At 42.1% G+C, this 12,387-nt stretch overlaps 1 protein-coding gene across 1 annotated transcript in view; it reads left to right on the plus strand.

Annotated features, from left to right (window-relative positions):
* The window catches only part of Tmtc1 (transmembrane and tetratricopeptide repeat containing 1), a 193,291-nt gene that overhangs the window by 167,479 nt on the left and 13,425 nt on the right, over positions 1–12,387 (plus strand). The window contains exon 13 of the mRNA XM_028757542.1: positions 2,298–2,406. Within this exon, the coding sequence (XP_028613375.1) occupies positions 2,298–2,406 (109 nt within the window). The remainder of the gene's footprint in view (positions 1–2,297; positions 2,407–12,387) is intronic.

The raw sequence follows: 12,387 nt of genomic DNA on the forward strand, positions 1-12,387 counted from the left end.
CCTGAGAATACTAGGTGTATGTATGCTGAGGTTTCAGTTCCCACACAGATGTGATGACACTCACAGAGGTGTATAAATCACACTCCAAACAGCAAGCTCCTACAGGTGAGAATAGACTTCTGAGAGTTAAAATCTCCCAGTGCTCAGGAGGCTGAAGTAGGACATGTAAACACATGCACAATGATCCAGAAGTAAAATACTAAAAACATACTTTAAAAATAATTTAGGATGGGTGAGGTTGTGGTGTTACATGTCTTTAATCCTAGCACACAGGAGCAGAAGCAGTTGGACCTCTGTGAGTTTGAGGCCACCCTGGTCTACACATTGAGTCAAGGACATCCAGGGCTCTGTTACACAGAGAATCTCTGTCGAAGAAAACAAAACAGTTTTGTTTGTTTTTTTAACAAACAAATTTAATAATAATAATAACTTACCATTTTAATAATTATTATATAATTTATTATTATTATTATTTAGCATTTACTGGAGTTTTACTATGTGCAGACCATTGGACTGGTATATGGGATTTAAAAAAAAGAAAAACAAATAGGATCCGACACAGAGACCACATAGAGCACACACTCAGAGTGTTAGGATCCTAGAGTCATATTTTAAACTGTTCTTACATGGGAGTTTTTCCTCAAGGGATTTCAGGGCTAGCCTGGTATACAGAGTTGGACCTGTCCTAAGGAAAATGAAGCAGTTGTGTTACACTGGAGGAACATTTGGAAGAGGATCTCAGTGCAAACTGGAGCCACTAGACTCTGCTGCACGTGAACTTTTTCTGTCACTTGGGGCTGCAGTAAGGACTGAATTCATAATGCCATGACAATTTATGAGAACACCCAGTACGCAGTCTTTACTGAGTGGAATTGTGAAAACATTTGCACCAGCCTCTGGTTTAGTCCCTAATGGGGAAAGGTCCCCCCAAGAGTTAAGCCTAGATCCTTGAGGCCACGGGCTGTCTGTGGTTCCAGGATTTCTGTTCTTCATACTACATATTTTCCACATTTATAATACATGGCATTGAAGATCAGTATTTGTGGAAGTTATTTCAGTAAGCAGAGGGATTACTGCCTAAGAATGAGGCAGTGAGATCCACAGTCTCCCTGTGGCACCAACAGGAGCGGGGCTTTTCACCCAAGGACAAGACTCGAAGGCTTCAAGTCCTGGAGGAGACTGAGTGACAGGCCCAGAGCCACTTTGTAGTGAGAACATAACAACGCATTCACTTCCCTTTCCAGCCACTGGTCACAATGTTTTCTGGTTTCATAAATTTTATGTGATGCTTTCTTCTTTGGATATTAAACCTTAGTTGGGCATTTTGGCAGGGCTTATCCTAGACCAGCAGCCATTATTAAGAAACCAGATTGTGAAGCTCAGTAGTTAATAATATTAGTTGTTCTTCCAGAGGACCTGAGTTCCCAGCACCTATGTTGGATGGATCATAATACCTATAACTCCAGTTCCAGGGCATCCTGCACCCTCTTCTGGACCTGCACATAGGCTATACATACAGAGATACACATTTATAAACATAAAATATCTTTTAAAAAAGGATTTTGACCTGTGAGCTATTAGAAATGAACTATTAGGCCATCCTCACGTCACTATACCCACTTCCAAGCTGCCCGGGTGATGGCCCCAGAGTGTTGGCCTGAGGGTCAGTGCTTCTTGTTATCAGGCTTGCATACCTTGTATACCCTTCAGTAAAAGTCCCCAACAGTTCGTAGCAGGTGTGTTGGCTACTTTTCTTGCCACTAAGACCAAATGCTTGACAAGAAATTTAAGAGAGAAAATGTTTCTTTGGGTTTCCAGTTATAAAAGGTGGCATTGTGAACACAGTCAAGGAAAAAATGGACAGGAAGTAGATCCAGTCTGTAAAACCTTAAGGCCTGTTCCCAGTAATCTACGCCCACACTCCTCCCATCCTCCAGTTAGGCCTCAAGACCTAACTGTCCACAGCTTCCCATAACAGCACCTGCACATGCCACCAGCTGGGGAATAAATGTTGTTCAGGTGCACGAGCCTGCAGGGGCTTACCACATTCAAACCACAGCAGCCAGAGGGCAGGAGGCCAGCTACTAATCTCCAGCATCTCCTCACTGCCTTCCAGTGAGAATCCAGACATGAGGAGAGACTATTAGGCCTCAGCTTAACTGGCAGAACATGTAGACACTAACACAGTAAACTCCAGGGTGAACTACCTAGTCTTTGCTGAATGAAATGTTGAAGTCTAAGAAGACGGTTGCAGCAGGTGCTAATGAAAGGTGTCCTTCTCTCCCTGTCATCTGCAGGTCCCAGGAGAAAACAGAAGAAGCCATTGTGCTGCTGAAGGAATCCATTAAGTATGGTCCAGATTTTGCTGATGCCTATTCAAGCTTGGCTTCCCTGCTGGCTGAGAAGGTAATTGTTCCCATTTAATTTCACAAATGTTTCTTTAAATGTTTACTGTCCTGTGCATCTGCCAGGATCATCACAGATTTTTATAGAAATGACATAACTAATAATTGGCAGCTCCTGTCAAACTCTGGGTCTCATCTCAGTTTGTTCTTGATCAACACTAGAAGCCCAGTTTTCTCACTGTACAAGGAGATGGCCGTGAGAGGAAGATCACTATTGTCCTGTGATGTGTTTGCTGTCATTTGGAGACAAAATCTGTCAAGAATAATACATGACATTTCATGTTACTTTTTGCAAAATGTTTTTAATAAAAAAAGTTACAGAAAAATATACTAACTCCCAACCCTTTGTGAGCTCCGTTCTGCTCTGTTCTCCCAATGTTGCCTGCTTCTTAGATGTACTTTGGGTGGGTTGGGGGGACTCCCTTTTGTTCAGGGGCTTTCTAGCCAGAGCTTTGGCATTCCTTCCAGGATGTACTCCTGTGTGGTCCCGCATTCCATGGTTTTATTGCTATTTACTTGTGCTATGATGATTTTGTATCTTAAAACCTGCTAGGAAAGAGCAGATGGCAAGATGGGCTTCCAGGAGACCATCTCTGTCATGGGCAGTTGTGTTTTGAATCCCTGTCTCCTCTTCACTTGTCTGAATGACTTGAAACCAATTTTCAGGGTCTGTGGTATTTGTCTCCCCCTTGCTATGGGGAATGCACATGAGTTATCTTCTATAAACTGATGCTCTCTGCTTTTGTTGACACATGAAAGTGACCCTGATAGCAGTAGATTCTGCTGTCAATCAATTGCCAGTCCTCTTTTAAAAGTCAAACTGAGATGCCTCGGAGCAGCCACTTAGCTAAACATAAGGAATGCTTTGACCCCACATATTGGTTACTGAGGCTACAATTTGCATTTTAAACATTTCAAAAGTTCCAACCAATAGCAAAATTAGAATAGTCTATGAATATTCAACTGAAATTATAAACTGTGTTTTAATACAGCCATTTCTAGACTGTTTCTCAGACATAAAAATTTGTGGATTTGTGAGTCCCAGATATAAAGTGACATCATAGATAAATAACTCCTATGCACATTTTTAAATTACTTAAACTTAGTGCAGTGTACACTAGCTATAGAAATAGCTGCTGTTACTGTATTGATTAGGGACTAAAGACAAGAAAAGTACAGGCACAGTATTTTCTGAGTGTTATTTGTGTGTGTGTGTGTGTGTGTGTGTGTGTGTGTACCAGAAAAGGATATCCAATGCCTTTCTCTTTGTCTTCTGCCTTACTCCTTTGAGATAGGGTCTCTCACTTAACCAAAGTTTACTGTTTTGGCTACACTAACTAGCCAGTGAGTTTCTGGGGTCTACTTGTCTTTACCCAAATCACTGAGGTTATACATATACATAGCCATATGTGAACTAGGGACTCAGACACAGTCTCTAATCTCATATAGGACTTATATATAAGCTTTGTAAGACTTAACCCCTGAACCATCTTCTCAGTCCCTTTCTTGACTCTTTTTGATCTGAGGTTTGTTGTATCTGCAGATAGAGAGGCACTGTGTTCTCTGAACAATGTAGACAGGCTGTAGACAGAAAGCCTATCTGGTATAGATGATTTTCTTGCACTTTGACATACAGTGTTTAAATTAAAGTGATCCTCTATGATGTATGCTTGCAGTCCTTGACAACTTTTGGCTTACATTCATGAGGACACTGGAGGGTTTTCCAGGGAAAGGATTGCCTGCATCCCTCAGAATCACGTTTTCTCGCTTCAGAGAGACACACCCTGCCTCTGCCTAGGACCTAGGCGTGTCAGGCACCTCACTGTGCAGGCATTTTCCTCAACCACCACACATCCCTATGCAGATCCGTCTTCACTCCTGCCGTGCAGTCTCTGCCCCCGCAGCACCTTGTTGACCCTTTGTCTACTTTCTGTCATGTCTCCCATCACCTTGTCCTCCTGCATTTCCATTTCCCATGGCTTTATATTCTCTAACATAGCTCTGTGGGTTAGTGTTCTTTCATCCATCTCCAGAATGTTGACTCTGTAAGAACATTTATTGTACTGTTCTCACACCTGCCAGGCTGCATGCAGTCGGTAGATTCCAGATGTGTAAGTAAATAAACTTGAAGAGTGTGCAGTCCCCACTCGAGCTCTCATTGAGTTGTGCCCTCTTGTGAGGACCTGCCCTGCCCTGGGGTCTAGTGTGAGAAGCAGCCATGAGATACCGGCCATGGTGACCTCTGCTGTCAGCTGTGAGTTCATAGCCATCATCCCTTACTCCATTCGTTGAGTCTTTACGATGAGGCAGATCTTGAGACGTGAGGTTGGGAGATCTATGCTTCAGTCTTGGAAAGACTGCATATGTTTCTCCTAAGTTACATTTAGTTTTTTATTTTCTTCTTAATCTGGTGCCTGAAGATCTTGTATTTTCTAGGAAGGTCAATTCTGTCTCCCCTTCTCATCTCACCTCAACTGGTGGCCATCTGGATGGCACTGGCTGCTTCTCTCCTGTGCTGTTCTTACTTCTACATTTGCCTTTTTCTTAATTCCTATTCAGCTCATGCTCCTGCCTTGATTTCATTATCAACAATGAGGTGTGTTTGAAAATTGTACTAATCGTTTCCAGCTCAGATCTTTTCTTCCAGCTCCCTAGGCAGGCAGTAAACTGAATTGCTCTTAAAGAAAGACACCACAACTTCAAGCAAAGTCTCAGTTACATCTACAAGTGATACCCAAGTCTGTTGTCTTGGGGGCTCTTGATGGACTGATACCTCTTTACACAGTTTACCTTTTTCAAGATCATCTTTTCTTTCTTTCTAAATACCTTCTTGCTTCTAAAACAATTCAGTTCGCAGTTCCTGCCCAAACCTTGTCCACTTTTCCATTTTGTGGTGAGTTATATTTCCAGCAATCTCTGTGTTCATCACTTTTCCTGTTGCTATGAACATGAACCCCACAAATGCAACCCCTCAGGGATGAGGGGGTTTATTCTGCTTAGTTTGTTAGTACAGTCTGTCGTGGAGGCAAAGTCATGATGGCAGGTGGTTCTGTGGTGGGAATATTTGACCACTGTCTATTCACATCTCAATGGTCCAGAAAGCAGACAGGAAGGAGGCCCAGCTATAAATCTCAAGGATTGCTTCCAGTGACCCACTTCCCCTACATAGAACCCACCTCCTAGAGATTCCGCTTGCAAACCAGCAACACAGCTGGGAACCAAATGGCCTGAAAGAGATATTTCACCCTCGCGACATGACATCAGCATACAGATTGTATCATGTCTATATGTATCATGTATTTTTATTTCTTGGATTACTATCTTGAGGTGAAATTTAAACCATGTGGGGCAGGAAGATGGCTGAGTAGGGAAACTACTTGCTGAGAAAGCTTGAAGGCTGGAAATCAGATCCTCAGACTCTACATGAAAAGTGAAGCAGGCATGGTTCCTACTTGTAATCCCAGCACTTGAGAAGCAGAGACAGGGGAGTGTTAGGCTGAGTTCAATTGAGAAAACCTTCCTCAATACATAAAGTGGGCACTATCAAGGAAGACAGTCACTATCAACCTCAAGCCTCCACATCCGTGCACTCAACAAAGGTGTACACACACACACACACACACACGTATACTACAAATGCACGTACTTACACATGCATTCCTACAAGTGTGAACACACATGCAGTTGTGTGTACTCACATAAACACACATGTATACCACATCACATTAAAAAATTAAAACAAAACATTGATTTTTAGTGTTTCAGACTTATCTTCCCCTAACCACAACTTTCTTTAGGAAAAGCATGGTCTTGGATGTATCTCCACTGCTGTCTGGCTTCACCCTCATTAGTGTCATTGTTTATATACAGATAAACCATTTGTGTGTTAATTCTGTGAAAAGTAATGGACCTTAGTGGATATCCCAAAGTTTCTTCTGTTTTCCTTTTCTAAATTGATGAACTCTTGAGTTCAGTTAAAGATACTACTCTAAAGTGATCCCAATGTTTAGTGACCTTGACATTCGTATTAGGACCCAGGACCATCATCAGATCACTAATACAGTAGGCAGACCTTAACCAAGTGGCCATTTGTTGTTTGTTTGTTCAATGAAATAAAGGCATTTTCAGGCAAATTTTTCTAAAGACTAACATATATATACTTTTTCCTTAGCTGAATATCAAGAGTTTCAATAGAATATTTGAAATGATTTCCTGATTAAGTTATTTTCTGTGGAAACATGGCAAGCAGATGTAAAAACACTATTGAATTTCTCACAGTTGGAGCTCAACAGTTGTGAAGAGAAACAATTTATGCAGAAGACCTTCATCTTTTCTGACAGACAAAATGCACTTCCTTTGGCCCCTCTTCTACTCTAGAGCAAAGGGTACTGTGCAATGCTTTAGGACCCTAGAATCTCTCACTGAAAAGTCTGAAGGGTTCTTCTACCCTGAAAGCAATTGGTTTTCACACAAGAGATAGGACAGCTGTTGGGCAGAACTCAAGGCCTCTCCCTTCTCCGAGTCTACACATCTTATCTTAACCTCTGAAATACTTTTGAGATAAAACAAGGTTTCTGATACACAATGTGGCAAACAGGAGTTGAGGAAAATCCACAGACTTGACAGTGTTTGAAGCAACCCCTTCCACTGTCACCTCTAACAGGATTTTAGACTTTCAAACCCCAAAAAATATGGAAGTGATATTCTTAAACCTTGGTCAGCCTGCACACACATGTGACACTTTCCCCTCTCCCTGAGTGGAGCTACTATCTGCCCCACCCACAGCCTACACCCATGCTGACTGTGGTTGAAGACCAGTGTCATAAGAAATGATTGAATAAAATCTCCCATGTGCAGGCAAGTTTCCAGAAGCTGTGTGAAAGGATGTACAGTTAGTTGTATTTATTTTCAAGTTTGCAGAGAGCATGGCATATGGGCTGTGAGGCACTTGGCAATTAGGATGTCTTTTGAATATGCTTGATTTAATATGCTTGGTTTATTCACATAAACATTTATTGTGCTATTATGCTAATATGAAGATTAAACGGATATCTCACCAAGCCAAGAACAACTGATCAGACAGAAAATGCTGCTTCAGGGTTCCATTGGAGAATCCTCTCTTGGAAGGATACTTTGTAAACTTTCAGGCTCTACCCATGCCTGTAGTTAAGTCCTTCAGTTGTTGGCAGACTGGGAACACTGGAAAAGGTCCAGGAAGTCCTTGAGAGCATAGAATAGTAACTAGGACTGACAAGTAGACCTGTGTGAGCCCAGGAGTCTGGAAGTGGTCACTAAAGGGAATGGTCACTAAAGGGAAGGCTATGCACAGAGTCTTAAGGCCTCTTGCTGATGGGTTGACACAGAGACTAGAAAAGCTGTCTCTGGGTCACCACAGGCAGTTCAACCCTAGAGACAATCTCTAAAGTTACAATATTTGTGTAATTTCACTGGGCAGTAGCTTTGCTCAGGGCTCACAGCTTGGGGCTGGTTCACTAGCACATCAACACCTTGGGGCCCTATTCTGGGCTAAGCTTCTGTCTGAGATGCTCTGAACTTGCTTCTGAGGCCTGGTGATTAACAGAGCTGCTGGGTGGCAAGTTGAGGCATCCTCTTATTGCAAGTACCATAGAATGGCTTTTAAGTTACACAGAATGATATGTTTTTAACCAAAGTTCTTTGTCTCTACCTGAAATTTCTGATTTTCTAGGACTTTTTTTAGTCCTTACTTCTGCCATTCAAAGTATTGATTACCCTTTCCAGTTAGCTATTTCAGTGGGGAAATTTGGGAACAATAGCTTTCAATTATTTGTTTATGTCTTAAAAAAACAAAAGAAGAGAAAATCCTTATGGCTATGGGGATAGTGACTTAGGCCTATAATCCCAACATTTGAGAGTAGAAGCCTGAGAGTCTCAAAGAAACACAGGCCCAGCTGGGCCCCTCCAGGACAGAAACACAGAACCCCAAGCCTGGGACTTTCAGGTCAGGGAGCCATTTCTGCTATAGAAAGACCAGAGAAAAGCAAACTCAGGCAGAAAATGAGATCAGCTTTTTCTCTTATTATACAAGGATGCGTGTGATGTGTTAAAATCCGAGAAATGGCATGTATCCCAAACTCAGTGTAATGCCTCGAAACAAAGTCACCCTGCCTCCTCAGGGTTCTTATGGACACTTGTGTTAACATGTAGGTTTATGTGTAGTCTAGGTGGGTTCTTTTCCCCTACCATTAGCTTATAAATAACAGTGTACAATATTTTGTGTATGTATATGAATGCACATGTGTGATGGCTTGTTGGTGGAGGTCAGATGACAACCCTGGGGAGTCTGTTCTCTCCTTCCATCTCATGAGTTCTGAGGATTGAACTCAAACATCAGGCTTAGCAACAGGCTCTTTTACCTGCTAAGCGAGCCTTACTGTATCCTACAAATGTCATCTTAATGCCTACTTACTAGTTAAAAATAATGTGTTGTTATTTACATACTAAGGCACCAGCTGTTTGTTATTTGGCAGCGACAGCTGCTGCTTCTTCCTCCTCCTCCTCTTCCTTCCTCCTCCTCCTTCTCCCTCTCCCTCTCTTCCTCTTCTCCCCCGTCTCCATCTTTTCCCTCTTCTTTCCCCCTCTTCTTCTTCAACAGTAAACCCCTTTTTCCTGGTAGCTTTTTAAAAACAAACAACAAAATGAGATGTGGTGGCTCATACCTGTAATCCCAGCACTTGGAAAACTGATGCAATTAGAACCATCGTGAGCTGCAGACTGAGACCCTGTGTCAGAAGAATCATTTCATGTTGATACTATTTGAGAAGTAAAACTCCATCTCATAAGTCTTGTGCTGTGTTCCTGAGTTATCTTCTCACAGAGCAGGGCTAGTGTACTCTGTCTCCAGAGGTGCACAACCCTTAGTCCTGAAGAATGAAAATGAGAATCCCACAGGGTGTGGCAGCTCCTGTAAGCTAAAGCGTAAAGACTGAGGGGAAAACCTTTCAGCCAGGAGTAGATCATGTGTCTCACACCTGCATAAAAGTAAAGGGTGGGGCAAATGGCATATGAAAAGCTGAGATGGGACTCTTGAGATATTTACACTTGTGGGTCTCCTCTCTCCTGGTCCCTGTGTCACTCCTGTAGAGGCTTGTTCTGTGCTTTTCCTTTGTGTGTGTGTATTATTTAATTTATTCTTGAACATTTCATAGATGTATACAATGTACTATAATCATATTCATCCCTCATTTTCTTCTCTCTACGGTCCCACCATTTCCCCTAACACATCTCTTTCTCTTCTTCATGCCACCTTTTTTCCTTAAATAACCCACTGAATTCAGTCAGTCTGTGTCAGGGTGAGGGGTGAGGGGTGAGGGGTAAGGAGTGGGCCCACCCACCAGAGCAACAATCTTCCTAGAAGAATGGTTTTCCCTTCCCCAGAGCTATCAACTGCTCACTGTTCCTCAGTTAGGGTTGCGCTATCAACTGACTCTTAGGGAGGTATCTTATGATTTTCACCACAGTTTTCTGGACCTGCTTTGTCCACTCATGGATGGCACCTCCATTTGAACTCTTTTTTTAAAAAATCAGATTTTGAAATTATTTTACATACTAGTGGGTTTCTATAAGGCTTTCTCATTGTCCTTACTCCATTCTCACCCCTTTCCCTGACCTTTCCCCCCTTCCCCTGACCCTTCCTCTGACCTTACTCCCTCTTCCATCCTTGTTAGCACTTTAATCCCTGTACCCACCCTTCTTCCTGTGTGGCCCATGTTCTGCTATTCCTCCCGACCACCATGTCCTCTTCGTTGTTTCACTGTCTGGCTTTCTTCTTTGAAGCAGCCATTTCTCTTTTACTCCATTAACACACACACACACACACACACACACACACACACACACACACACGGAGACAAAGACATGCAGCATTAGAAAATGCCAAACATTTCCTCAGGGAGGAAGAACGCCAAGCTAGTTGATTCATTTCAGTTGGATGTGAAAGAAAATGAGACATCAAATATTGATAGACTATTTCTCACAAATGTCCTGTGATCACTTGAAGTTGATAGTTTACTGTTTGGTAAGAGAATGACAGTGGTGAAAGTGAAGAGGCAGGAGTCCCCACCCCCAGGCAGTGCCCCCACCTCCACCCCCGCTGGGCAGCTTCAGCTTTGGAGCTGCTGTGTCTTCAGTAGTTTCTTAGCAAAGTCTGCAAGAAATTATGAAGCCGAAGGGTGTCAGACTTGTCAGCTTCCCAGAGTGTCCAATCCGTGAGTCCTCGGCTTCCCAAGACTGCCACAGACATACATCTGGAGCTTCCCAGAGCTCCATTAGTGAACAGTTATCTCACGGCTGCCTCGTTTTATTGCTTAGAGCAAACACGTTTCTGGGTGGGGTCTAGACCTGTGGCTGTGCCAGAGATTGTTTCCTGTTGTTAGGATGTTCCACTGTACACCACCTGCACATTCAATACACCTAGCCATGGACCTGGGTCCACAGTGGTCTCTGCAGGGGTCTTACAAATATAAAAGAGGGACTCTCCTTTCCCTGGCATCCTCCTATGAGTCTACAGTAGTTTTTAGTGCTCACATGATATATCCACTGTTCAAAAAGATGACTAAATGGCAGCCCCTTTCTGCTTTTCATCTTGTCAAGTCAGATTTTCTTCATACTTCAACCAACAATGAAAGAAACCACTTAAATACCACTGTCACAAGAGCTGGTGTCAATATCTAGATAGATTTAATGGTCAAACATTAAAGAGATCTGTAAAGATTTAAATTAATAAGGCCAGGATATCGCTCAATAGCACGTGTTAGGCTGTGATTTCTGCCTCCAGTATTCCCACAACCAAAATAATATAATGTAATAAATATCTCAGTTAATGCCACTGTCCTTTTGCATTGGGAGGTATTTTTTATATAAATGCATTATTTATCTTAGAGTTTCTTATTTTAAATAAACTATACCACTGAGAAATAGGTGTCTTCCTTCCCCAGCAACCATTAATTACTGGTAGCTCTTCAAGAAGGGAGGAGAACTTGTAAGTCCCTTCCCATCCATGATAGGACCTTGTAGGTAAAGACCCAAAATTCTTTATTAAAAAAAAAAAAGTATGTGTGTTTTTGCATTGGTGTGCATGTATGTATGTATGTGGGGGGCATGTATGTGTATATACATGTGTATGTACATTTTTGTGTACATATACATTGTATGGGCATGTGAATGTGTATGCATGTGTGTGCATGTGTATGTTTGTATTCATATGTGCACGTATGTGTGTGTGTGTGTGTGTACACGGGCATGTGCACATGTGTGTGTGTGTGTGTGCCACAGATAGGTCTACAGAGTGAAATCCCGGACAGGCAAGGCTACAAGAGAAACACTGTCTCAAAAGACAAACAAACAAACAAACAAAAAAGCTTTCTTTCAAACTTATTGTTAAGATCTAAAGTACCTATTTTGAGATTTTCATTCATCTTCTCTGAGTGTGACAGTTGTTGATCTTGGCAGTTAGAGAAGGTATCTGAGAAATGTACATCTCCATTTTGCTGGCCTATGGATCTGATTCAATAAATAAATCTTGTCACACGGAAACTTTCCCCTTTCCTCAATGGTGCTGAAATAACTAGTGTCAGTCACCACCGGTGGCTCCACGTGAGATGAAGAGCCACAGCTGTCCTGCTGGGTTCCAGATCCCAGCCAGGCTTGCAGAGTAGCATGAAGGATAGTCACCCCACACACCTTCCCTGACAGGCCAAAGTGTCCATTTTCAAATGTCTGACTTGTGATAAACTTTTAACATACTAAAGAAAAGTTGCAAAGTACTCTGTACTGGATTGGCTTCTTTTGCCTGACATTAACACAGTACTAAAAAATAAAACTGTTAACTATAGGTTTTGAGTAGTTCTCAGAACCTTTGGTTATTTACATAATTTTAACCTATGTGTTTTCAAAAGAATGGTTGATATAATGATTTTATACGACTACAGAAAAATATCTATAA

This window comes from Grammomys surdaster, unplaced genomic scaffold (genome assembly GCF_004785775.1).
Source record: "Grammomys surdaster isolate TR1022 unplaced genomic scaffold, NIH_TR_1.0 126176, whole genome shotgun sequence".
Lineage (NCBI taxonomy): Eukaryota > Metazoa > Chordata > Mammalia > Rodentia > Muridae > Grammomys > Grammomys surdaster.